Below are 24,563 nucleotides of genomic sequence, written 5' to 3'. Positions count from 1 at the left end.
CATCCGCCAACGCTTTTAGAAACAAAATTAAACTTTTTTAGCCTTAATAGAAACGTTTGAAGTTATGACTTTTAAATCTGGTAAGAAGTGGATACCACCATTTTGGTTTTTATTAATTTTAAATCTTGTGTAGGCTGATATGAGAAAAACTGACCAAATCTTCGACGCTAGTTAAATGGACAGGGAGTAAAATTCTGGGTTTTATCGCTAATCTAATTAATCACGCTCTGGCTATTTTCATCAGACTTCCAAATCCGCGGGGGTAAAATTCCGGCCGCGAACAAACTTTTGGCCACTCAGGTTACTACGTCATAGTGACGTCAACTTTGCCTAGGGGGTAAAATTCCACGGGGATAAAATTCCGGCGACCCGTAATAATGTGTCATCCCATATAAAAAATTATGTGCTTCAGCTGAACTTTTCCTGCCATTTATTTCGTCAAACAAGATACTATGACAATCTCTGTTTGTATCATAAATTGTAAATTATAATAAATTTAAGAATCTCCGCCCGAGGGGATATTTAGAATTGCCTCTAGGTCAAACGTAATAGCCCCTTTTGTGATGTCAGTTTCAGCATATTTTTTGTCTTCCTCTTTAATTGCCATCACGTCTTTCATGAGTTTGTAGTTCCCATTCATTTTCAATATCTGACTGTCCCTAGGGTAAACATATGAGTTACCCATATTCAACCATTAATTACAAAATTATTAATTACGCTCAATAACCCCGTGTAGACCGATTTACCGAAATAACAATAATAATAAATACAACACAATAACAATAATAAAGTCGTTAAGGAGTGGACTGTTAGATATACTGATCTTTTTTACTTAAAAAATGACAATTTAAGGACAGTTTTCTTATTGAATATACTTTTTCATCACTCCGTAACGAAAGTAACTATTTTCTAGGTGATTTTACCTATTAAAACTGCCAGAATTTTTCTATATGCGTGTATAAACTAGCAGTTCTGCATTGTTTCATTTTTAATAGACTACTTCATTCCCGTACGTTGGACAGGTTAACAGCTAGTTAGATATAATATTATGATGTAATAAAATACGAAATAAACGAGATCTTTGTGCAAGCATACCAACGAGAAGCATAACATACATAGCTCACATACAAGCATATACATTGCTCATTATAGTAAGGGTAAGGGTATAGGATCAAGTCGAGCTTGACTACTCGTTGGTTGACAACAAGAATGAGGATTGGAGGTTTTCCCCGAGTTCAGGGAAAGTTTTGTCCAGAGAATCAGAGATATCTGTGTTTACTTTCACTCGCTCCCGTTTCTCTGTATAAATATAACTTTTGCCCTCACTCGCTTAACCAGTTATGTAAACTCCCCTTAAATCGTCCACAAAAATAGAATAGAATACTCGCTAGCTTAATAATTTCTATACGGATTAAGTTAATTTTAGCGAATTTATCATAGGGAATAAGCTTTACTGAAGGTCTAATGGTGAGACCTTTTCCCGGGACTGACTTACTTTTTCGTTTGTACGTCCTCCAGAGACCTCAACAAACATCAGTTTTAAAAGCGAATGAATGATGTAACAAAATTTTAATTATACCACTAAAATTGATATACAGTAGTACACATGTTTGTTTAAAATAACTAGTTTTACAAACATAAAGTAATCAAGAGTAAATTTTTAATTTTGTAGATAGTAATAATTTTTAATTGATTTATGGAATCAGCAGACATGGATAAACTCTGCCTGTGTGTGTCTTCTGGTCTGCTTTCTTTTAATGACCATAATTTGTTGATATGGATATTTAAACGGAGGTTGAATGAAAAAGGGGGAAAATGGTTGTTTAATGTAAGGTTCATAATATACACGATAACTCGAGTAAAATAAATCATACGATTTTGAAGATTTTATACTTTTGTACAAGACTTGTAAACTTACATCACATACATTTAAACAAGTTTTGCAATCATGATCAGACTATTGAAAATGGCTTTTATGGGGTGAAAATTAGTTTTCCCCTTTTTTACCCTCAAAAGTCTTAAATGCAATTGGCATTGAGTTAATCAATCAGACAAATTCTCCAGTTTAAAGAACTTTTTGAAAACAACAACTCGGGTTAACTACTTCTTCGACGTGACAATTTAAATACACGAAAAGAAATTACTTCCATCAGTGTAAGCGGAATTCCACAAAAACAATGGTTGAGTAATCGAGTCACGTGACTAGTTTCCGGTTTGCGAGTCACCTTATCATTATCCCCCCTGATAACAATTACCCCCCCCCCCAGGCCATGGAACGATGGAACGTGTTGAGAGGGTGGAGGGGAGGAAGAGAAGCAGTTTGTAGATCGATCGATAGGCCTACTGGCCTACTCAGACTCGCCTACTATACACTATACTACACTACAGTATTAGCAGATAGTGCAGTGCAGTGGCACGTCAATAACCTACTTTGCCACGACCAAGACCAGCCAGCCACACCATAACCTGACCACGGAAACAGAACTGCTGTCGCTTCGAGGTTAGTTCCAGGCGAAGGTTAGTAGGAGGATAAGGAAAATTACAATAAACTAGTACCTGTGCTGTTAATTTCTGAGCAAATCTACAAACGTAGTCAGGTAAATATATTTAGCAGTGTTTTAGATCTTGATTGGAACAAGTCTTTTCAAATGGTAAAATTTACTTCATTATTGTTCTAATTCAACCACATCAATAATGAGTTGTGACCAATAGATGTACTACTGTTATAAAAGAACCTTTGTTGATTTTAATTAGGCCAATATTCCTTCAATATGTCTTTGTTTATTAGTTTTTGTACATATGACATTTTAAAACAAAGGTGTTATAAGTACATATATTGGGGACATTGATTTTTGTTTTCTAATTTTTACACAGTCAAAGTTACTGGTTTATTTTAAGACACGCACCTAATTCAAATAAAGAGTTTAATACAAACAGTAAAAAATTCTCAATTGATAAAATAAACTTAAATACCATACTGAGGCATATATAAAAATAAATTTTGCAAAATGGAAATGCAGTATATATTTTAATTGGCTGGATTTATTCTTTTAATGGAGAGAATATAATTATTATTATGATGAAAAATCATTTAAGTTTTAAAGTAAATTTTAAAATGTGGGCCTACATAAAATTATGTATAAACTGACTCTAAACCAAACTTTGTTTCTTGTAATTTATAAAAAATATTAGACACACTTCCTATGTGGTTAAGTCCACTTCACAGTTTCTTTTAGTTGTCCACTTCAACTTCATAATCATGTCACTTATGCCATGTACAAATAACTTTTTGTTTTTAGTCCAATAATAGACCACACAGACTTCAACCAATTACAACTCTGTAAAACATTATCACATGACTTATCATGAGAAAATGTTAGTCTGAATCAATTTATTGATTTGTTTGTTCTTTGGTATTGATTTTAACATGAATTCATTTTACCTTATGATAAATAACAAGAAAAAATGCTTTCATAACCCTTTGGAGGTATGCCTGGCCATATAACATATAACCATTAACCATATGTAACATATAAGTGCTGGTGTCCAGGAATCACTGTTACTAGTGTCTAGTGCAAAGTCTAACACTGCCCCTTCGCCCTCATGTAGGCTACCACAACGCTCATGGTGGGTTGTGGGACGAAAACCCTGTGCGATAGGAATTTTCACACAATGCTCGTCGCTTACGCTCTTGCTTGCTAATAAGTATATTTTCCTGTACAACAAACTAGAGCTGAAAGCGTACGGTCGTACCCATAAGCAAGTTTCCTCTGTATCTTACTTCTCTGTGCTACTAAAAAAAAGTAGAAGGGGCAGATAGATTCTCTATTCCGCCCTTCACAATATTTCATGGTCAGTAAATAACTAGAGTCTCGACCTTGTAAGTTTGCAGTTGGTGGCAGCCAATCACAAGACAAGGCTAGTGCGACGTTGCCACATCACCCGTTGACAACACTAATTAAAATATACTAAGCAATATTTTCAAATCAGCTGGTATTTATTAGATTTGGCATCACCGCACGGTTCTCATTGGTTCATTCAAAACCATGTGGTAAATAGGCTCCTCCCTCAACTGCAAACTTACGTGGTCCCGACTGTAATGAGATGTGCCTTCATGTTTATCCTTGCATGTTTGTTTCCTCAGATGGCAGTCACAAGTCTACTTTATCATGTAACTGTTGTCGGCTACTTCATGGTGGTCACTCACTGGATGAAAGAGAACATGCTGGAGTTCAAACCTGAGGAGATAAATGATCCAGTGGTACGTCATGTCAAAAGGTTTTCGCTGCGATATCTTACCAACTGGACTTTTGTAAGTACCAAATCAACTCTCTGATCGCTTGAGTCCTAACTTTACATTATCATTGTAGGATCCCAGGGGCTATGCCTAGAGGTTTTGCCTGATCAATCCTGAGAAAAGTCACTTGCTTTTTGATAGGTTGAAACAGTACCCATAGCTGTTCCTGATCATTGGGCTGTAAATCAAATGGTCCTGACTGATTAAAAAGCTGATCTTATTCAGTAAGAAAGCTACACAGATCATCTCATTCCATTCTACACTTATCCTTTACTCATATTTGGATTAAAATACGCATCTAGGTGGTGTCCCTATTTCAGTTGATAGTGATGATAATACCAAAATGTTGTGAATAATATTTAATAACTGTGATGGAAAATGTCTCATCAAAGTTTGTATTTACAGTTTCAGTTTGTTACATAACAGTTTCACGTACTCAAACTTCAGTCATCCAGAGTACATACAGTAATCATACAGTGAATTCACTATTTAGTAGAAAAAAGTTAAAATTATATATAGAAGGCAGTATATTGGATGATTTTCCGTTCATTCAAAGACTCCCAAAAGCCAGAAAAAGGCATACCGATGAAATTGTAAAGAAGTGTTTTTGACTCCCTAGAGAATTTTGAGGTTAAAGGTACAAAAGTACTCGGAGACATGAAAATGACTCCTAAGGAGGGGAAAGATGCTCCGAAGGGGAGGTAAGGTACTCACCCCCCACCACTTGGGTACCATTCGGCGGGTACTTAACCAGGTTGTTTGGCACCGAGAAGTCAGTTGGGCCTCCGGGCCCGACCCCGCCGGATGGGCGTGTTGAGCCCCTGGCACCGTCGGACGGGCGTGTTGAGCCCCCGGCACCCTCGCATGGGCGTGTTGAGCCCGCGAGACACCTGATGGGCGTGCTGAGCCACAGGTACGCTGGACGGGCGTGTTGAGCCCCCGGCACCCTCGCATGGGCGTGTTGAGCCCGCGAGTTACCTGATGGGCGTGCTGAGCCCCGGGTACGCTGGACGGGCGTGTTGAGCCCCCGGCACCCTCGCATGGGCGTGTTGAGCCCGCGAGTTACCTGATGGGCGTGCTGAGCCCCGGGTACGCTGGACGGGCGTGTTGAGCCCCCGGCACCGTCAGACGGGCGTGTTGAGCCCCCAGCACCCTCGCATGGGCGTGTTGAGCCCGCGAGTTACCTGATGGGCGTGTTGAGCCACGGGTACGCTGGACGGGCGTGTTGAGCCCCCGGCACCGTCGGACGGGCGTGTTGAGCCCCCGGCACCCTCGCATGGGCGTGTTGAGCCCGCGAGTTACCTGATGGGCGTGTTGAGCCAGCGAGTTACCTGATGGGCGTGTTGAGCCACGGGTACGCTGGGCGGGCGTGTTGAGCCCCCGGCACCGTTGGACGGGCGTGTTGAGCCCCCGGCACCCTCGCATGGGCGTGTTGAGCCTGCGAGTTACCTGATGGGCGTGTTGAGCCACGGGTACGCTGGACGGGCGTGTTGAGCCCCGGGTACGCTGGACGGGCGTGTTGAGCCCCCGGCACCGTCAGACGGGCGTGTTGAGCCCCCGGCACCCTCGCATGGGCGTGTTGAGCCCGCGAGTTACCTGATGGGCGTGTTGAGCCACGGGTACGCTGGACGGGCGTGTTGAGCCCCCGGCACCGTCGGACGGGCGTGTTGAGCCCCCGGCACCCTCGCATGGGCGTGTTGAGCCCGCGAGTTACCTGATGGGCGTGTTGAGCCACGGGTACGCTGGGCGGGCGTGTTGAGCCCCCGGCACCGTCGGACGGGCGTGTTGAGCTCCCGGCACCCTCGCATGGGCGTGTTGAGCCTGCGAGTTACCTGATGGGCGTGTTGAGCCACGGGTACGCTGAACGGGCGTGTTGAGCCCCCGGCCTGTCGGACGGGCGTGTTGAGCCCCCGGCACCCTCGCATGGGCGTGTTGAGCCCGCGAGTTACCTGATGGGCGTGTTGAGCCACGGGTACTGCTGGATGGGCGTGTTGAGCCACCAGCACCGTCGGATGGGCGTGTTGAGCGCCCGACACCCCGCATGGGCGTGTTGAGCCCGCGGGACACCTGATGGGCGTGTTGAGCCACGGGTACCGCTGGACGGGCGTGTTGAGCCACCAGCACTGTCGGACGGGCGTGTTGAGCCACCGACACCTTCGCATGGGCGTGTTGAGCCCGCGTGTCCGTAGTCGTAGGTGGAGGGGTGGACTTTGGGGTCGCCCACCACCTTTAAAGCATATACATAGGTATACGCTAAGTGTTGAAGGAGTTTACGTCGGACTGCAGACCGAGTAGACTGCCTAGAGAGTGCTAACTTCTGAGCAAGTGACGCCAGAACCGTCTCCAGTGGAGAGCAGTAGCACATTAAACCGGCCCAGCTTGACTTCTGTGCTTGGAAAGCCAGAACCGTCTCCAGTGGAGAGCAGCAGCTAGGGGACCGAGGATTCCGGGGTGAAGGTGCCAAGGATCTAGACCGCGGACCCACACGGATATCTTTTAGGAGTGTCGTAGACCACCGGGCCAGTAAGGGAACAAGCAAGACTTGATCCAACCTCTGCCCAACCCCTGAATACGAGCCCGGAGACACTGCCTGGTAGGAGGACTACGGACCCAGGATCAAGACTGTATATAATATTGTATATATAAACATATGTGTTAGGATAAGGATTTTAGGGAATAAAAATGGAAGGTTGAGATACCAAGAGTCTTTCACTTATCGACCCTTACCACCCTTGATAAGGCCTAGTGCTCTGGAGGAAACTTCCTCACAAAATATGATACAGTACAAGATTTTTAAGCTTATACATATTTTATCACTTAAGAACCGGCTCATCTTAATCATTACAGATCGGCCAAAATGTCTGTTTTAGCTTCTAGCTACACTAAAAACATGTGTGCCGGTTATTGGCAGTGCTGGCGATAGGGGTGAGTGAGTCACACTGAGTAGCAAGACACAGATGTTTTTACCAAAGAACCTCTGCCAACCCCCTTGCCAGGGGAGCGAGCTGTTCTAATGGTTAGAGTGCTGAGTGCAGGACTTTGGTCCCTGAGGTCCCGGGTTCAAATCCCGCCAATGGATTTTATCTAAGTGATAGTGCAACAACCCCTAGTTCTAGTCTGAAGTACTGTGAAAATACCCCGGGCTCTTGCCTAGCATCCTAGGAAAAAAACCCTTGCCAAGATTCTACCAGTTCTGATCGTGCACACAGAAATTTTGGCTGATCTGTAAAACAGGGGGAATGAGCTGATCCAGTGGTAGAGTGCAGGATTTTGATCTTTGAGGTCACAGGTTCAAATCCCGGAAAATCACCAATGGATTTTATTAATGTGATTATACCGCAACCCCTGGTCTAACCTGAAGTGAAAAACGGTCCTGTTCTAGAGCTTAGTGTCCTAGGACAAAAAAAATAGTAACACAGTCTATGATCTGTCTGATTCATCCTTGGCTCATAAACCCACTTCTGTGCCAAGGTAATACAACCTTTCTCAATCAATGCTATTCAATGTTACATGGTAAAATATTATTATTCACAATCTTGTTAACACAGTATATGTAGGCCCTATAACATGATGCAATGAGATTTACTGAAAGTAAATAAAAATATGTCTATTAAATTTTGAAACATATAGGCTATATATTTAATTTACATAATATTATCCTTGTTTTTGTAGCCTTTTGTTCTTGATTAGGTACCTAACATGTTTGTATCACCCTTTGCATATATATATATAAATATATATATTTAAAAATGGTAAATGGTGATCGATTTTGATTGGACAGTCAAATCATCATCAGACCAATAGGTGAGTGACAAGAACCTCGATGGCATCCCTACTTATATCCTATTGGCTACCGGAAGTTCAGGGCAAGACGTTTCTAAGTACAACTGTAGTATAAAATTTACTTGTTCATTTATTAGCTTATTTTATTTTTACTTTGTCCTTCCTTATGAATATACAATAATTAGGGATCACCACTTACCATTCTTATATGTATTTACTCTTACTGTTTTGTGAGTCAAAGGTGTAAATATGTTTCAAGTGTTATTATAGACATAATTTTATTTACTTTCCGCAAATTTAATAACACCTATTCTGCTGATCAAGAATAAGGTTAAGTCTTATTATTAATTTTAAATGAATAATAAGAATAAATATTTTATGATCATTGCTATATTTACTGCTAATGTTTCCAGACTCTGCAAACTATATACTTTCTCGTGGCTCTCGTAGAAGATGTGTTGAGTGTTTTCAAAGGACAAGAAAGATTAAAGGATAAAGTAAATAAGTTTAAGAACTACTTCTTCACAGTACTGGTGGCACCAATGGCTTTGGTAAGAATATCATTAAACATTTGTACCCAAATTCTAAACATATTCTGGGCGAGGATCCCTGAACCCCCCCTTTTTACTGGGGCTTATTCCGTATCCTATCCCCCCTTCTCGAAAAGTTATAAGGGTACCCATGGTAATTACAGTTTTTCTATAAACTAATATCCAACTATAAGGTTTTAAAATAGTTGACTTAGTATTTTTGGCAGTGCAAATGGCTGAATTAAGAACAAACTTCTCCTTTGTAACAAGTAAACCTTCTGTACCTTTTTGGTCCATGAAATCAAATTACCTGCAAAGCAATACATAAGAGCAACATGTAGGCCTACACTCGATATAAAAAGATTGTGAACTCTAAAGAATATTTATTTGTTTACTATGATTTATTATCTGAAGTTGAATTGAAAATTAATTAACGAAAACTCATGATAAACCGAGGAAATTGGTCAAAGATTAATGCTGATAAAATGGAATCTAGTTCATTCAGACAATTTCTGACATAAATAAACCCTCAGATAGTGTGACTGTCAAATTTTTTGTAAATAGCCTATGTTTGTTTTATAAATTATTTTAGATCAAACTTTTTTAGCGTTATATAGTACAAATTTCATGCGTAGGCTACGCAGCGTAGCTGAAAACCAGGTTTTTTTTTCGAAGCAACCCAAATAAAAAGTACTCTGGGACAGATTTTAATGAAAAAAAAACCAGCTTACCTGTTGGTATCCCTGTTTTCCTTACTTAGTTTCCGATCAGCTGATATACATGTTGCATAGATTTCTATGAGGCTTAGTGTAATTGGGAATTTATTGTAAATGTAAATAAGACTCAACAGAGGGTGTTTTCCCAAGCTCGAAAGGTTAAAAGAATAAGTTAAAAGTAAATCATGGTTTTTATGCCAAGAATGGTTCTAATCAAGCTTCAAGGTGTGATTGCAGTACCTAATAAATCAAGTATTGACATGTACAAATTTAAGGAAATTGAATCTGTAGTAAACAAAAAAAAACTTAAACCTACAGTACAAAGCATACACTGTATTTGAGCTTCACTACGCCTATTGTCGGTGTCTCAATTCTAATTGTTTTATTTTTGCAACAAACTCCGACAACACGGTATTGAAATGTATAGTTTTACCCATATTTGATGTATAACTTAATATTTCACTTTGTCTAATTATTTAATCTTTTTGCAGTTGGTCTCAATAGTTTTCTGGGGTATTTGGTCCGTAGACCGCAACCTCATATTCCCCACAGTATTGGACAAGTACCTGCCTCCTTGGATCAACCATTCTCTCCACACTACCACCTCAGTTGTAGTCTTGCTGGAGATGTATCTCTGTTTTCATAAATATCCTTCATTCAAACCTGCGCTGCTTGGAATTACACTGTACTTGCTCTGCTACTCACTCTGGTAAGAGATTTTACTATGTATTTTTGACAAAAATGTTTATTTATTAAATTTGAAATGTCCTTCATTGTTGGGAGCAGTTGATTATAAATGCTATATCCCACGAATTGTGATGATAAATGAACTAGTTTAAATCTGTGTTGCACTACTTACTGGCAGTGTCGGATTTACCACTAGGCCGATTAGGCCGCGGCCTAGGGCTGCAAACAAAGGGGGGCAGAGGATTGAGAAAAACTTTTTTTAAGATAAAAAAAAATATATTAAGCCACCAGTTTGCTACAATCACAGGTGACTATAATGATGTCCCCGCGGACCGAGGGAGATATTCACGATTTTGCCGCGGCCGCAGGTGACAGTGATGTATCTTCATGATCGAAGCCCGCGGGAGACGTTCAAGAATTAGCCGCTATCACAAGTGTCGATGATGATGTCCCCATGATTGCGGCCCGTGGGAGATGTTCACGATTTCGCCGCGGTCACAAAGTGTCGATGATGATGTCCCCGTAATTGTGGACTGCGGCAGATATTCATGATTTCAACGCGGCTGCAAGTGTTGATGATGGCGTTCCCGTGATTGCGGCTCACGGGAGATGTTCAAGCCGCGGCTAAAGGTGTCAATGAGGAAGTCCCCGTGATGGCTTCCCGAGGGGGGTGTTGACGATTTCGGCACGGACGCAGGTGACAATGATGATGTCCTCATGATCGCAGTCCACAGTTTAATAAAATAAATTCAACTATGCGATCGCAAGTGTCTATGTAAATTTCCCCGTGATTGTTGCTTCGCAGGAGATGTTTACGTCGATGATGATGTCCCCGTGATTGCGGCCCGCGGGATGTTCACGATTTTACTGCGGTCGTGGGTGACGGTGATGATGTCCTCAAGGTCACAGCTCACCACACCACACACACACTCACTAGCTCACTAGGGTTATGATGACGATTTCATCCACGATCACGGGGGTTGATGATGATGTCCTCTTGATGCATAGGAGGTATTCACGATTACTTCCGCGATCGCAAGGAATTTCCACCACAGGGGGAGGGCCGCTCAAGTAATTTGGCCTAGGGCCGCAAGTACCCTAAATCCGGCACTGCTTATTGGTTTTATTAAATTCCAGTGTTTTGTATGCGGATTGTTAGAGGATTAGCTCTCCTCATGTATCCAAATCACTTTTAACCATTGTAGAAGGTTTATATATTAATAAACACTGTCTAAAGGGAGAATATAAAAATACTATTTGTAGTGTGTATCTTAATTGGCTATACGTCTAATGACCCTTTTACTTTCTCCCCCTCTACATAGGATATGGAGAAAGTACGGTATTGTTTTTGTCAACAATTTCAATTTTTTAGTTTCGAGTTTTAGGTGGGAATATTTGTTTTGGGTCCCCCTGAAAACCAAAAAGTGGTTTTTGTAGTGATCACTGTGTGTTTGTGTGTGAGTTTGTGGATGTGTACTGAGCTACAGACTACACCTATGGATTTTGATGAAATTTGGTTTGTGGGTACTAATCCTAGGTGTCTTTTGGTTATTTAGGAAGAAATTTTTATTTTTAGTGGTGATTTATCTAAAAAAAAACCCATAAAACAACAGGAAAATTGGGTTTCCACAAAAACGGCTCGATTGATTTTGATTTAAAATGTTGTTATGGTCCTTTAACACATTCAGTGCGAGGGGCGGGAATTCTCGCCCTGTGGTACCGGCACCACTGGTGCTGTGCGGGAAATGTCGTCCTTCACCAATGCCAACAACCTTGCTTCAATGTGAGCTCAGCCATTGCCGGGGAACGTTATAGAGTGAAAATTTAAAAACGTACGCTTTCAGGAAACACACTTTGCAAATTTTTTTCCCCTTTTTTCAAAACTTTTATTATTTTTTTGATTTCATTAACATTTGAAGTTTCATAAAATGTCCATGGTAACGCAATATCTTTGGTAGTTTTTTTTTAAAAGAGCATCTTTAGTGGAAAAACACAATATCCTGTCACGACCATAACAGACGTTTAAATGAATATTAAAAATAGTTAATATTATTTTTATAACTATGTTTTGCTATAAACTACCTAATTTACTTTTATGACCATTATACATTAAAAAGGTCACTGAGCTTTTAGTATATTTGGTCTTTCTAGAAAAAAATAAAAAACTCAAAAAAATTGAAAAAAGCCAATAATATCTTTTTAAGTTTGTATAACTCCGAAAAAACTTACCTGAGACCCGAAAAATCGTTATGTTTGCATAGAGGCGTGCTTCTTTTGTGTATAAAACATTGAAATATGACGATATTTTAATTTTTGAAATTTTTATGACAGAAATCATAAACGTGATGGTCAGGGACAAGCGGTACGGTCGTGAATTTTATAAAAAAATCTAAATCTTTCTAAACAATCCTTTAATTATACTGTTAGTTATAATAAAAATATGTGTTTCAATTGAACTAAACTGTTCAAATTACAATTATATTAAAGTTATTGTCACGACCAAACACACTATAATCCATAAGGCTGGATAGGTCGTGAAAAAACCCGCGATGGTCGTGAAACTTTGGTCGTGAAATTACGTGTTATTTGGCTCTGTTCTGGCGGTAGCTCTGCACCTCATGTTCGAGGATACAAAGTGGACTTCTAGGTTAATCTAGCAATTGAAATATCTTATAAACAAAAATTAACACCATGTCTACTTCATCGAATGACTATGTACGGTCATGGACACACCAAAATTACAAATAACACAACCTTTCCTGTATTAATCTTGTAATTCCTCCTTTCAACTCAAAACGACCGGCACTACAATACTGACGTACACCCCGAACTAGTCTCTAAAACCAACTGACTCCATCAACGCCAGGCTTGCCACTGTCGTGCTCCAAAGTTGAAAAATTTTCCCAAATGGTCGTGACGCCAAATCGAGGGACAGACTTATTATGTCATGGTAGTCAGTTTGCAATGACAATAAAATTATAATATGCTCCTTTTTTGTAAGTTTAATAACCATTGATGACATAAAAATATGGCTTTATATATTTCGGCATGAATAATTAGTCTAAAAACAGCGTGAAAGTTGGAAAATGTACCCTAGGGACACGTCATGGTCGTGAATTTCGAGACTTTAAAAATACGGAAAAAATACCTAGATCCTATTTAAAACCAAAAATGTGTGTAACATGTTGCCCCCATCCCAAAAAATATTAAAACACATAATAATAAACTACAAATCCAGTAGCTACGAAGTAAAAGGCCAGGGACATGAAAACGTACGTTTTTAAATTTTCACTCTATATTCATTGCCAGACTGTAGCTTAAAATGCGAGCTTTATTCTGGTGTAGGTTGGTACTAAAACTTCCAGTAAAATCCTGTCTGGCAATGCTTTTTTCCCGGTTCCGAGGATTTTCTCTCTTTGAGCCACTATACAAAGACACTGGCTACGGATCCTAGCAGTGCTGCTACCTTTGGGTGTTTCAGTGAACTACGTCCACTCTCGGGTAACGCAGCACAATCACCACTGCTCTTTTTTCATTCGTCAGACTGAAATATTTGAATGCCAATTGCGTTCGCCGATTCGGTCGCACGCTGGGGCTTTGCCTGGGCCTCGCTGCCATTGGCGAGCACCTGTTTGAAGGTATGCCGCGAACACGTTAACCTACATATTGTTACAACCCCCAATGCTGTAACAATTACAATTCAAAAGTTAATGCAACTTTTGTAATAATTTTGCGATTTCCCCCATAAAATATCATAGATACTGCCACCGCTTGTCCGTTATTGGGGTTGTTGATAAGCTAATGGGAGAAAGTATACAGGGTGAGTTTTAAATGAGTTCCCCCCCCCCTACTTTTTTCTACATTTCTTAGGATATCAGCTCCGGACCACATCAGATCAATGTAGAGTAGTAAGTACTTCATTTTAACTGGGTAGCCTATACATTTTTGGCCGCCATCTTGGATCCGCCATATTGGATACAAAGTTTTTTTTTTCAAATGTAAAGGTAGGGTTGTGACCCATCATTTCAAATTAAAATTAACGCTGAGTACAATGCCGCAATTAGTTTTTAAGAATCTAGATCCGTTCTAAAGTACTTTTTATAACTTTATTTTATTTTTAGCCCTATTAACATTGTACATTTACAAACTAAGACCATAATCTCAAAATAGTACCCATAATTTTGAACTACCTTTTTATGCTGAACTCAATGCCGCAATCAGTTTTTCATTTTCATATTTGGTTTTTGAAATATTGACATTTTAAATAAGATAATTTTAATATTTCACCAAGAAACCTTGATAACCAAAAACGCATTGCGGCATTGAGTTCAGCATAATAAAGTAGTTTAAAATTATGGGTCACAACACCACCCTTGTATTTAAATTAATTTGTCACATTTCAAAATGGCGGATCCAAGTTGGCGCCTGAAAAAAATACATCCATCATAACCAAATGAAAATAGTTTGACAATGAATAGTGGTGTATACTTATCTTTATCTAGCTTTATTTTGAGATTATGGTCTTAGTTTGTAAATGCATAATGTTAAAATGGGCTAAAAATAAAGTTATAAAAAGTCATCATAACTTTAGAATGGATCCAGATTTTAAAAACTAATTACGGCATTGTACTCAGCGTTAAATTCTAATTTGAAATGATGGGTCACAACCCTGGTAACTTAAAAAAAAACTTTGTATCCAATATGGCGGATCCAAGATGGCGGATCCAAGATGGCGGCCAAAGATGTATACCCAGTTAAAATGAAGTACTTACTACTCTACAATGATCTGACGTGGTCCGGGGTTGATATCTTAAGAAATGTAGAAAAAAGTAGGGGGGGAACTCATTTAAAACTCACCTTGTATATGTCAGATTGACTATTTATTTCAATTGTAAACACTTTTTTGTAATTTTTCAGTCTGATGCTGACCTATTACCAGAGCGGTGCTTGGCTCTACCCTGTGTTTAAAACCCTTAACTGGACCCTAAGGATAACATTCTGTTTAGCAACATACGTTCTAGCAATCGCTCTCTACGGAGCTCAATACTTCCTCAACAAAGTTTTTTGGGGTGAGTGTACTGTATATTTTGATGTGATACTTAGTTAACCAATAGGCCTAATTAACTAATCATGACCAAACTATTAATCACCATAATCAACCAATTGAACAAGCAAACTTATACACGTTTTGTTGCTCAATGAAGTCCAAACCTGTCCTTGAGTGTTATGCAAAGTCTTTTTAGGTCCTGTCATAGAGAAGTATAAGGAACAGAGGATACAGTCCATGGTACACTTAAATGTTGTCTAGCACCAGTGCTGGTGTCTAGGGTTAAGTCCAACACCGTTCTCACACGCCCTCATGTACTACAACGCTCATGGTTGAGGAAGACCCTGTGCCCTGTGCGATAGGAATTTCCGCTAAGTGCTCTCCGCTTGGGCTCTTCCTTGCTTGTCACAAGTATATTTCCCACACAACATACCAGAGTTGAAAGCACACGGTTGTCCCATAAGCCTGTTTCCTCTGTACCTTACTTCTCTGTAGTCCTGCAGATTTATAAAATTTAAAGTTTTCCCAACCAGCGAATAGAACCTGAAGAGTTCAAGATTGGCTTTATTGTTAGTTTTGGTTAGTAAATTGTAGTTCACATATCTGAGGCACAATTCTCAATATGTATATTTACCATCCACCTGGAGCTAATAAAAAACAACTATCTATTTTGTTTTTTAAGTTTAAAAATAATGTACTATTTACTCTTAAAACATAGCACTATAAAGTTTCTAATTTGATCTGGGGGTTCTTAGATAGATTTGTTGAATTAGTATCTGAAAATGTTAACAAATATAATATATATTCTATCAAGTTTTAACACTCAACTGGTTGAATTTATAAAAAAGGTAAAGAAAATTATAATATGAGGTTTGTTTGTAAATTAACGTCTCCATTGTGCACATATTTACAGAAAACCTTTATAATGTACTTTAAACACCAACACCATTCATTTCCTCTGACTTACGCCATTGTACTTTGGAATTGTCAAAGCTTGCACTTAGGCTAATATAAATTACTGTTGCACCTGTTGCTCGAATTCGAGCAATTGCAAAGTATTATAGGCGTTATTTCAAAACGAATAACAGTCATAATTTCCGACGACTTAAAAGTTTTAACTCAAAGATAATGTAACCAATCACTCCACTCCAGTTATTGACACTGAAAACGAACGCTCTTGTGTGTATCATGTGTTTACTATGAACAGCTGTTTTAGTATACAATTATTACAAATTATTTGTCTGCTTAAGTAAACAAAATATTTTCTTCATAAGAAATACACTGGGATTTTGATGGCATGTGGAGCAATGCCCGAGGCCTTTTATTACAGGAATTGGTGAAAGGGGGTGTCTACACATAAAATACTTAATTTTTGCACATTGTTTGTAAAAATCTGTCCATTATTAACGGAGGAGTAGTGTTTTGTAGAAATCGCCTTCACGTATTATATATAAGAATGGTTGGTCTATGAAATAAATGACAGAAAACAGTGAAACTCATCCTAAACAAATTTAACCTGACCTAATTTGGTCTAAATCACCCCAAATATTCTAAATAGCCTGAACGAATTACGTATTTTATTGTTACTGACAAAAATTTATACTCTAGGAAATGATGACAAGCTCTTAATGCCAGATGGTATTCTTCTGAGGTATTTATGTCCAAAAACTCAATTGAATGCTGTGCTTTGTTTCAAAACAGTGGTTTTGTCATTGACTAAATATGTTGTGATGATTAACAGGGAGGGTATATTTAAGCACTGGACTTGACGAAGGTAGATTTAATTGGCTCCTGAAGGAGATACAATTCATCAGCATGAGAAATACTGTATACTAATTTAATTTTGTGATATAACACATCTGAATGCTTAAACAGTGTTTATGCGATCTAAATCTACATTTTGCAATATTACATGTCATTAATTCATCATTAATTCTGATTTCTCCATTATTTTGTGTGTTTTATCCAACAATGTTTGTTAATGCGCCTAATAATGTGTTATGTGCTATCAGTTATTTAAAATGTTTCTCCTTGTTAATGTATATTATTTCATCCATTTGTTCAATGCTACCGGTATATAATATCCCATCACCCCACAGAAATATCATTATATTTTATATCTATACTAGCTGTAACCCGCGGGCTTTGCCCCGTTTAACTTCTTAATTTTCAAGATGATCTCGTTCGCATGACTCAATAACGTCCTGGTTGAAGTTCGTTCGCTACGCTCACTCACCTTTAGGTTGGAGCTTGTTCGCTACGCTCACTCACCTTTAGGTTGGAGCTCATTCGCTGCGCTCACTTGCCTTCAGGTTAGCTCGTTCGCTACACTCACTTGCCTTCAGGTTAGCTCGTTCACTACGCTAACTCGCCTCCAGGTTGAAGTTCGTTCGCTACGCTCACTCACCTATTGGTTGCAAATTAGCTGTTGTCATAAATGTAAAAGAAATAATAGTGCTACACCCTGTTGGTAATTCCATTTCTCATAAGGTTAACATGGGAAACTCCAGAGCCACTGGGGCGGAGCCGATTGGACGGATCACGAAATTGATGGTGTATATAAACCTATTCCATGAAATTCTACATGTATGTACCAAGTTTCGTGGCAATCGGTTCAGCGGTGTCTGAGTTTATCACTGCCAAATATATATATATACAAAAATCCTCTTTTATACTTATAGATAAATAAAATTACAGTTTTGTCTGTACATTGCTTAGAATCATGCAGTTTTTGGTTATTTTTACGTTTCATAGTCTAAGAAAGCCGAAACGAGTCTTATCTCAATTTCTGTCTGTTTGTCCATTCTGTGGTTTCGTCTGTGACGCCAAAATGTCACTTTACGCGGCCTACTCCTAGAAAACTAGAGTACCGATCAAGGTTCAAATCATTTTTCTGTATTTACTGAATTAGTGAGAGTGTCTTTGGCTATAAAAACATTGCCTCGCTTCATTGAAAACAAAATAACGAACGATCAAATACCCATTTTTGTTTTATTTTTGTCAAATTTTCTTTCAATGTTTACTATTACATTTTATGAAATAACTATCAGCTGTTTGGATTAGTTCTCACTTCTAGCTGTCACTGATATGTTTACATTAAAAGTTGTTTACAAATACCGCAACCATTTCCGATCAAGTTTTGTTAGCACATCCAAACCAAGTGAGATTAAAAACGTTGTGCCTTACTTAACCGGTTTAATTAGTCGCAAGTGCAACTATTGTTCTTGAGTTTTGATAACCGGGGAAAATAACGTGAATCAGTGTTGTATTAGTGCTGGGAAACTTATATTTTTTTTTACCATCGCCACCAATAGCTTACAAAAAGTTCTCATTGACGGCGCTTCAAGGACATTTGTGTAAAGTGCAAACAAAGTAAAAAATCACAACTGTGATCGTGGATGTTGCTGCGATCTTGGAAGATCTTTCTGATTTCGCTGTGATCGTAACAGAGGTTTAACTTACAGATGTAGCTCGCTTTTCCAATGTGTCACTTTTGGTTTCTACTTACTTCGTTATTTCTTTTTTATTTCTTTTACTACTTTTTACTTTTTTCTTTTTTTACTTTTTTTATTTCTTTTTTATTTCTTTTTTTATTTCTTTTTTTTTATTTCTTTTTTTACTTTGTTACTTAGTTCGTTATTTCGACAATGATATCGGTTCTTTTACTACTTAGGAAGTAAAACAGAGCATAGAATAAATATAGAGTCGCCAATCCTATACCTACAGCTATACCAGTAGTGAAGCCAATTTTCGCCATCAGTGACGTAGCCAGGATTTCAAAATGGGGGGGGGGGTCGACCGACCGGGGTGTCTGGGGGGTATTCCATACCCCCAGTTAAAAGTGGGTTTTGGGGAAAATTTTAAAAATATAGGCCCTTAAACGGTCTTTTTTTATTTCTCTTGGCATTGAAATAATCAACCCCCATGACAATACAGAATGATTATATAATTTGACATTTAATTTAACAAAAAAATATTATATTTAAGACCGGCAGGGAGGGTCCGGACCCCCAGGACCCCCCCTCTGGCTACGTCACTGTCGCCATCTATGTATTCTATGCTCTGTGAGTAAAACTACAAACATCCAAAACCCCAGATTTGTGCGTTTTTGTCACATTTCCTCCGAATGTTTGCTAGATATATGTATCGTTTAGAGATTACGTAATATTTTAAATAAGAAACCTTTGTTTGTATAAAGGTGGTTTCTTCAAACTGTCATTGATATGTTAACATTAAAAGTTGCTTACAAATATTGCTATTAATGGGAAATAACTTTGATTTTCAAAAACTTAAAAAAAATTAAAACCAAGGGAGATTAATAACTTCGGTACTGCACCACATCAAGTGAAAGTTTTTTTTGAGCAAACCATAGTGAGTTTTTTAAAGCTTTACGTTGTTAACGTTACATGTTACATGTTTTGTGGCCTGTGTGTTTATTAATTTATATATTTTCCAACGGATTAACACCCATAATGCAGTTTGATTAGAGGGACAGTTAGAATTGGTCGTAAGTACTATAGTTATTTTCTTAAATGTAAACGTTGGTTTTTGGTACTGCTACTTTTCCTTAGAACCGTTGATAGCAGTAAGAACCATTTTTACGTACAAACACATTACTATTTACAACTATAGTTATGGTTAGTGCTGCACCTTATTTCTTATTAAATTTAATTGATGTCTTATTGTATAATTTTTGCGTTTTCTGTCTGGACTCCAAAATGTTAGTTTGTGCTATGAAAATGATAAAACATTAGTGAAAGATTTTTTTTAGGAAACCATCATGAATTTTTAAAGCTTGGCGTTGTTAACGTATAAATGTTTTGTGGACTGTGTATTTATTTACTTATTTATATATTTGCCAACAGATTTACAGAAAATTTTCAGTTTGATTAGGCCTAAAAACGATTTTCATAAAATTTGATGACACTATCAAAATTTTCAAATAATTATTTTGTTTGTAATTTGCTTTGGTTAAAGGTAGCAAATCCCCTAATTCAATTCTGTATTTGTGTGTGTATGTCTGTTGGTAACAAATTAATCTCCTAATTTCTCAGTGTCATGTGGAAAAGACAAGAGCACCTTTGTTAATGAAAATTTCAACCCGAATAAAGTGTGCAGTAGTGCGGTTGAGGTAGTATTTTAAGTACTTTTAACCAATGTGAAAAGTAACTTTCAATTACAGGCCTACCTTAAGGCTATGTCTCATATATCCATAAAGCAATTCCTTTTATCATTAGATATAAAATATGGACTAACACGATCGGGTGACTTTTAATTGCGAAGCATTCGTTTTGGCTTTGAAACTGTCAGATATTGTATTTTCGAAGGTTTATATGTATTCATATACAGTAATAGTTTTTCCAGCATATCTGGAAAAAATGCACACTAAATATGCAAACCAACTCCGGTTCTGAATATAAGGATTCAACTTATAAGATTCCCGTACGTAGAACGGGCAAACCGCTAGTTACAATATAAAATTTCTATGTCAATTCCTACTTATAAAATAGTATATCCTTGTAAGAAAATTGCAATCTAATAAAATCTTAAATATATAGTGTGGGGCAGGGAAATATCCCTACTTTTAAGATTGCACTGTGAGTAGTGGGAGTGTGTTGGAGGAATGGGGTAGGCTCAAATGAGGCTGTTGCTTTGGGATTTTTTTAAGAATACCTCAGTTGCAGACATGGTTTGTTCGAGTGAGTGATGCTTTTGCACTCGGGATGTATTTTTTTTTTAAGTCTATTGTTGCTGTGCAGCTAGTGTGCGCTGCAAACTTGTTATCGGATGGCCTGCAGCAAATCTGTTACATTTTAGTGTGGGCAAAGGACTTCCGTGCAAGTAGTGGTGTATTGCGAAGGATATTTGAAGCTCAAAGACCGTCCGAACTCCTGAAAACATTGACCTTGTCAGAAGATCGATTTGGCAGTCTCCTCAACGTTCTGCTTGTAAGCATGCATCCGCGCTGGCGTTGTATAATCGTACTGTGCCTCGTATTTTCCATGAGGACCTACACCTCCATCTATACAAGATGGTAGTTGCTCATGATCTCACACAACGAGGCTGGCAACAACGAATGTAGGCATGTGAAATCTTAATTGCGGGACTGCCTAATGTTGCTCGGGTTTTGTTTAGTGGCGAGGCACACTTCCATTTTCTGGCGCAGTAATTAATCAGAATATGCTCTATTGGAATGATGCTAAGCCTAGGGTAGTTCACGAGAGGACCCTAGATGCCTTGAAGTATGCAATTCTCCTTGAAGTTGGCCACATTCCACAACAAATGCTTTACAGTGATATGATGAACTCCAGAACCAGAATACAGCATTTACGATTAGGTACACCACTCGCAGGATATGCTGTTTAAAACCAAGTTAAGTTATATTACAATAAACTCCCAGATTTCCCCTTTAAATACCAATATAAAGTTTGGTTATAACATTTTTGGTTGTCTTTTAAAGTACCTTCAAAATTAAGGATACTTTCCTGCCCCACCCTGTAGTATTATTTTTCAAAATTAGTCCAGAGAAAATCAAAGTTACTTTGGTAAGTGTTATTTACGTGAATTCACCAGCTGTATCTTTCAACAATGGACATGTGACTTCCAGAGCTTCAACCATTGCCTCTCCCCAGATCCTGCCAGCTCTTTACAGTGTTACTGTTAACATCACTTTATAGGAAATTTGTGCCTAAATTAAATTAATTCCAAAGTGCTGTCTAAGTTTTAAATTGCTTAGTACCAAAAGAATTAGGGACAATTGCCTAGAAAAATACCAAAGTTAAACTAAACCCTATTTTATTTTATTGCTTTTGTACAAAGGTGAAGACAGAGACTCCAAATTGGTAACCACCATCCATTTTGTTATAACTAAGGACAAATATTCATTGGACATTTTAAATCAGCGTAGCCTAATAGGCCTAAATATAACTTAAGTTCATCAAGATCTACGGTACTTCAAATTGAACCGTTATTCTAAATTTAATCCTCAAATCTTATTTTATTACATTAAATTCAGTGAAATCATTTGGCATCTTTCTTTGGACATTTACATATTAATCATAATAAACTTAGCCTATTTCAGAGCAACAATTAAATTATCTGTATTTTTAAGTTAAAGCCTAATATACCATTCAAACGGTAATGTGGACTGGAAGGGTGCCGAGTTTGTGAAATGCCAGGTTATCAGGAACTAGGGTTAAAAATAAGGACAATATCATTTCAAAGCTTTTTAACCTCCTTTTTTATATTACAAGTCAGCATTAAGTCATCATATATAGTACAAAAAATCCTTGGTACGAGTTGTAAATGATTTTTACTTGAGCTGGCTTGAGTCCATGCTTAACTCGGACTCAAAATATTACTAATTTTCTGAGCCAGGTGATGGCCGGAGTTATCCAGACTGCCGGGTTATCGAGGGCCGAGTTTGCGGGACTCTACTGTATATAAATTTCTTTAAATATATATAAATTCACTTATTGTCGGGACCACGTAAGTTTGCAGTTGAGGGAGGAGCCTATTTACCATATGGTTTTGAATGAACCAATGAGAACTGTGCGTTGGTGCCAAATTGAATAATACCAGCTGATTTGAAAATATTGTTTAGTATATTTTAATTAGTGTTGTCAATGGGCGATGTGGCAACGTCGCACTAGCCTTGCCTTGTGATTGGCTGCCACCAACTGCAAACTTACGTGGTCCCGACTTTAGATAAAACACATAGAGATAATGTCATCATCCAAATTGTAAATTGCTAATTCTATAACAAAATCTCTCTGAAAACAACATTTGTTGTATAGTATCCATTTTGGTCAATTCCTTGGTCTTTATTTGGCTCTATTACTATTTTAACATCATCTGGCCGCTTTAACCCGGCTAAAAGCAACATAAAGTTAACCATGGGTAAACACTGTTTTTTTTCCGCCAAATAAATGCCAACTTTTGTGAAGGTTTGGCCTTGCGCTTTATTTATAGTAATAGCAAAAGCTAATCGCAATGGGAATTGAATCCTTGTAAATTTAAACAAAATATTAGGATCTGTAGATATTAGTTTAATTCTTGGCATGAATAATATGCCCTTTGCCTACTCCAGTAATTACTTCAAACTTTACCCTTTTTCAGACATACCTAACACAACCAATCGTACTCCATTAACTAATCCAGACCCTTAAAAATGGGAAAAAGTCTATTTCAGCTTTATATTAGTATATATTACATATTACCATTAACCATATGCTTTAAATAAAGTTAAACCACTTGTTTTAAAGTAAACAAAGCAGACATGATATTTTTTTTTTTTTTTTTTTTTTTTTTTAGGGAGAGGTGGGAAAATGCATTTATGCACACAGGTTGCTAGCCTGTAGTGTGGGACTCCAACGGGCGACGGCGTCCCCTGCGTGGCATGGCCTGGTCACAAGCCGAGACAATCAGTTCCATCGTGGACGTTACCAATGCCTCGGCGTCAACAGGTGCAGCAGAATTCACCAGCGCTCCCCGTGAGATTACGTCAGTGAACTTCTCAACATCCAGCTTGTCCGTATTCCATCGGCGTGGTCCAGATCGTGATACAGGCGCCTGATTATGATGTTCATCCAGTATATCAAAAACGATGTACTGATGATCACTTGCCGTGAGGTCTTCGATGACTCTCCAGTTGGAGATCCGTGCTAGTAGTGATTCCGACGAGAAGGAGATATCGGGGATCGTACCTCTCATGCCGGGGCGCCGGAAAGTAGGCGTGTCGCCCTCGTTTAAGACGACAAGTCCGGCCCTGGCGGCAAAGTCCAGGATGTATTTCCCCCGGGAGTTTGTAGAGGTCATACCCCACTCCACAGCCCTCGCATTAAAATCACCAGCAACAACGACATGCCCAACGGTACCCCGTACACTGTCTTCTAAGCGGTCAATCTTCAGACGGAATTCCCGAATTGGCTCGTTGGGGGTAAGGTAGACACTAAAAAACGTGACGTCCCTACACCTGACCCAAACGAAGCCTCGGCCGCGTCCGTGATCTCGCACTGGTGCTTCCGTGCTGTTTCGAACCCAACAAGCGGCAGTACCAAGAGAATCTGGGAACCAGAAGTGTGGGTCCCTGTCACGGTACTGCTCGCTGATCAGAAGGGTGTCCGCACCGATCTCTTGGGCCAGCTGATCTAAGAGGGAGTCAGCCGTTCTGGACCTCTCAAGGTTACCCTGGAGAATCCTCACTTCCCAGACCTAGCCTTCTCAAGGTCGAGTGCAGCCTTGAAAACACTGCATCGCCCAGCCCCTGGAATGTGACCTAATGAGGCGTCCTTTTGGCCTTTCTCTGCGCAGAGAAAACAACGCTCTGCTGCGGTACAGTTCTTCCTGTTGTGGCCCGAGCCGCCACACCTGAAACAATTCTTGGATAGGTCGGGTCCTTTACAGTTTCGGGAAGAGTGACCAAACCCGAGGCAGCGAAAGCATCGCGGTACAACCACCCTCCGTCTGAGCCTGCAATTGACCCATCCAATTCTCAGGTGTGT

The 24,563-nt window shown here is 38.9% G+C and overlaps 1 protein-coding gene across 3 annotated transcripts in view; it reads left to right on the top strand.

The window, feature by feature from the left end:
• The first annotated feature begins 2,392 nt into the window (after positions 1–2,392).
• The window catches only part of LOC129005115 (androgen-dependent TFPI-regulating protein-like), a 30,647-nt gene continuing 8,476 nt past the window's right edge, over positions 2,393–24,563 (top strand). Inside the window, exons 1-5 of one of the 3 annotated variants that reach the window (XM_054433925.1) lie at positions 2,393–2,500; positions 4,145–4,312; positions 8,494–8,631; positions 9,818–10,035; positions 14,931–15,082. In XM_054433925.1, the coding sequence (XP_054289900.1) occupies positions 4,145–4,312; positions 8,494–8,631; positions 9,818–10,035; positions 14,931–15,082 (676 nt within the window). In that variant the 5' untranslated portion in view covers positions 2,393–2,500. Of the gene's footprint in view, positions 2,598–4,144; positions 4,313–8,493; positions 8,632–9,817; positions 10,036–14,930; positions 15,083–24,563 lie in introns of all 3 variants that reach the window. The other 2 variants (XM_054433923.1, XM_054433924.1) reach the window with 2 other exon arrangements.

The sequence above is a fragment of the Macrosteles quadrilineatus genome, unplaced genomic scaffold (assembly GCF_028750875.1).
Source record: "Macrosteles quadrilineatus isolate MER2022 unplaced genomic scaffold, UCM_ALF_1.0 Scaffold_16__1_contigs__length_3527350, whole genome shotgun sequence".
NCBI lineage: Eukaryota > Metazoa > Arthropoda > Insecta > Hemiptera > Cicadellidae > Macrosteles > Macrosteles quadrilineatus.
Note: the sequence above shows the minus strand (reverse complement) of the source record. Positions and strands in the feature narration are given on the sequence as shown.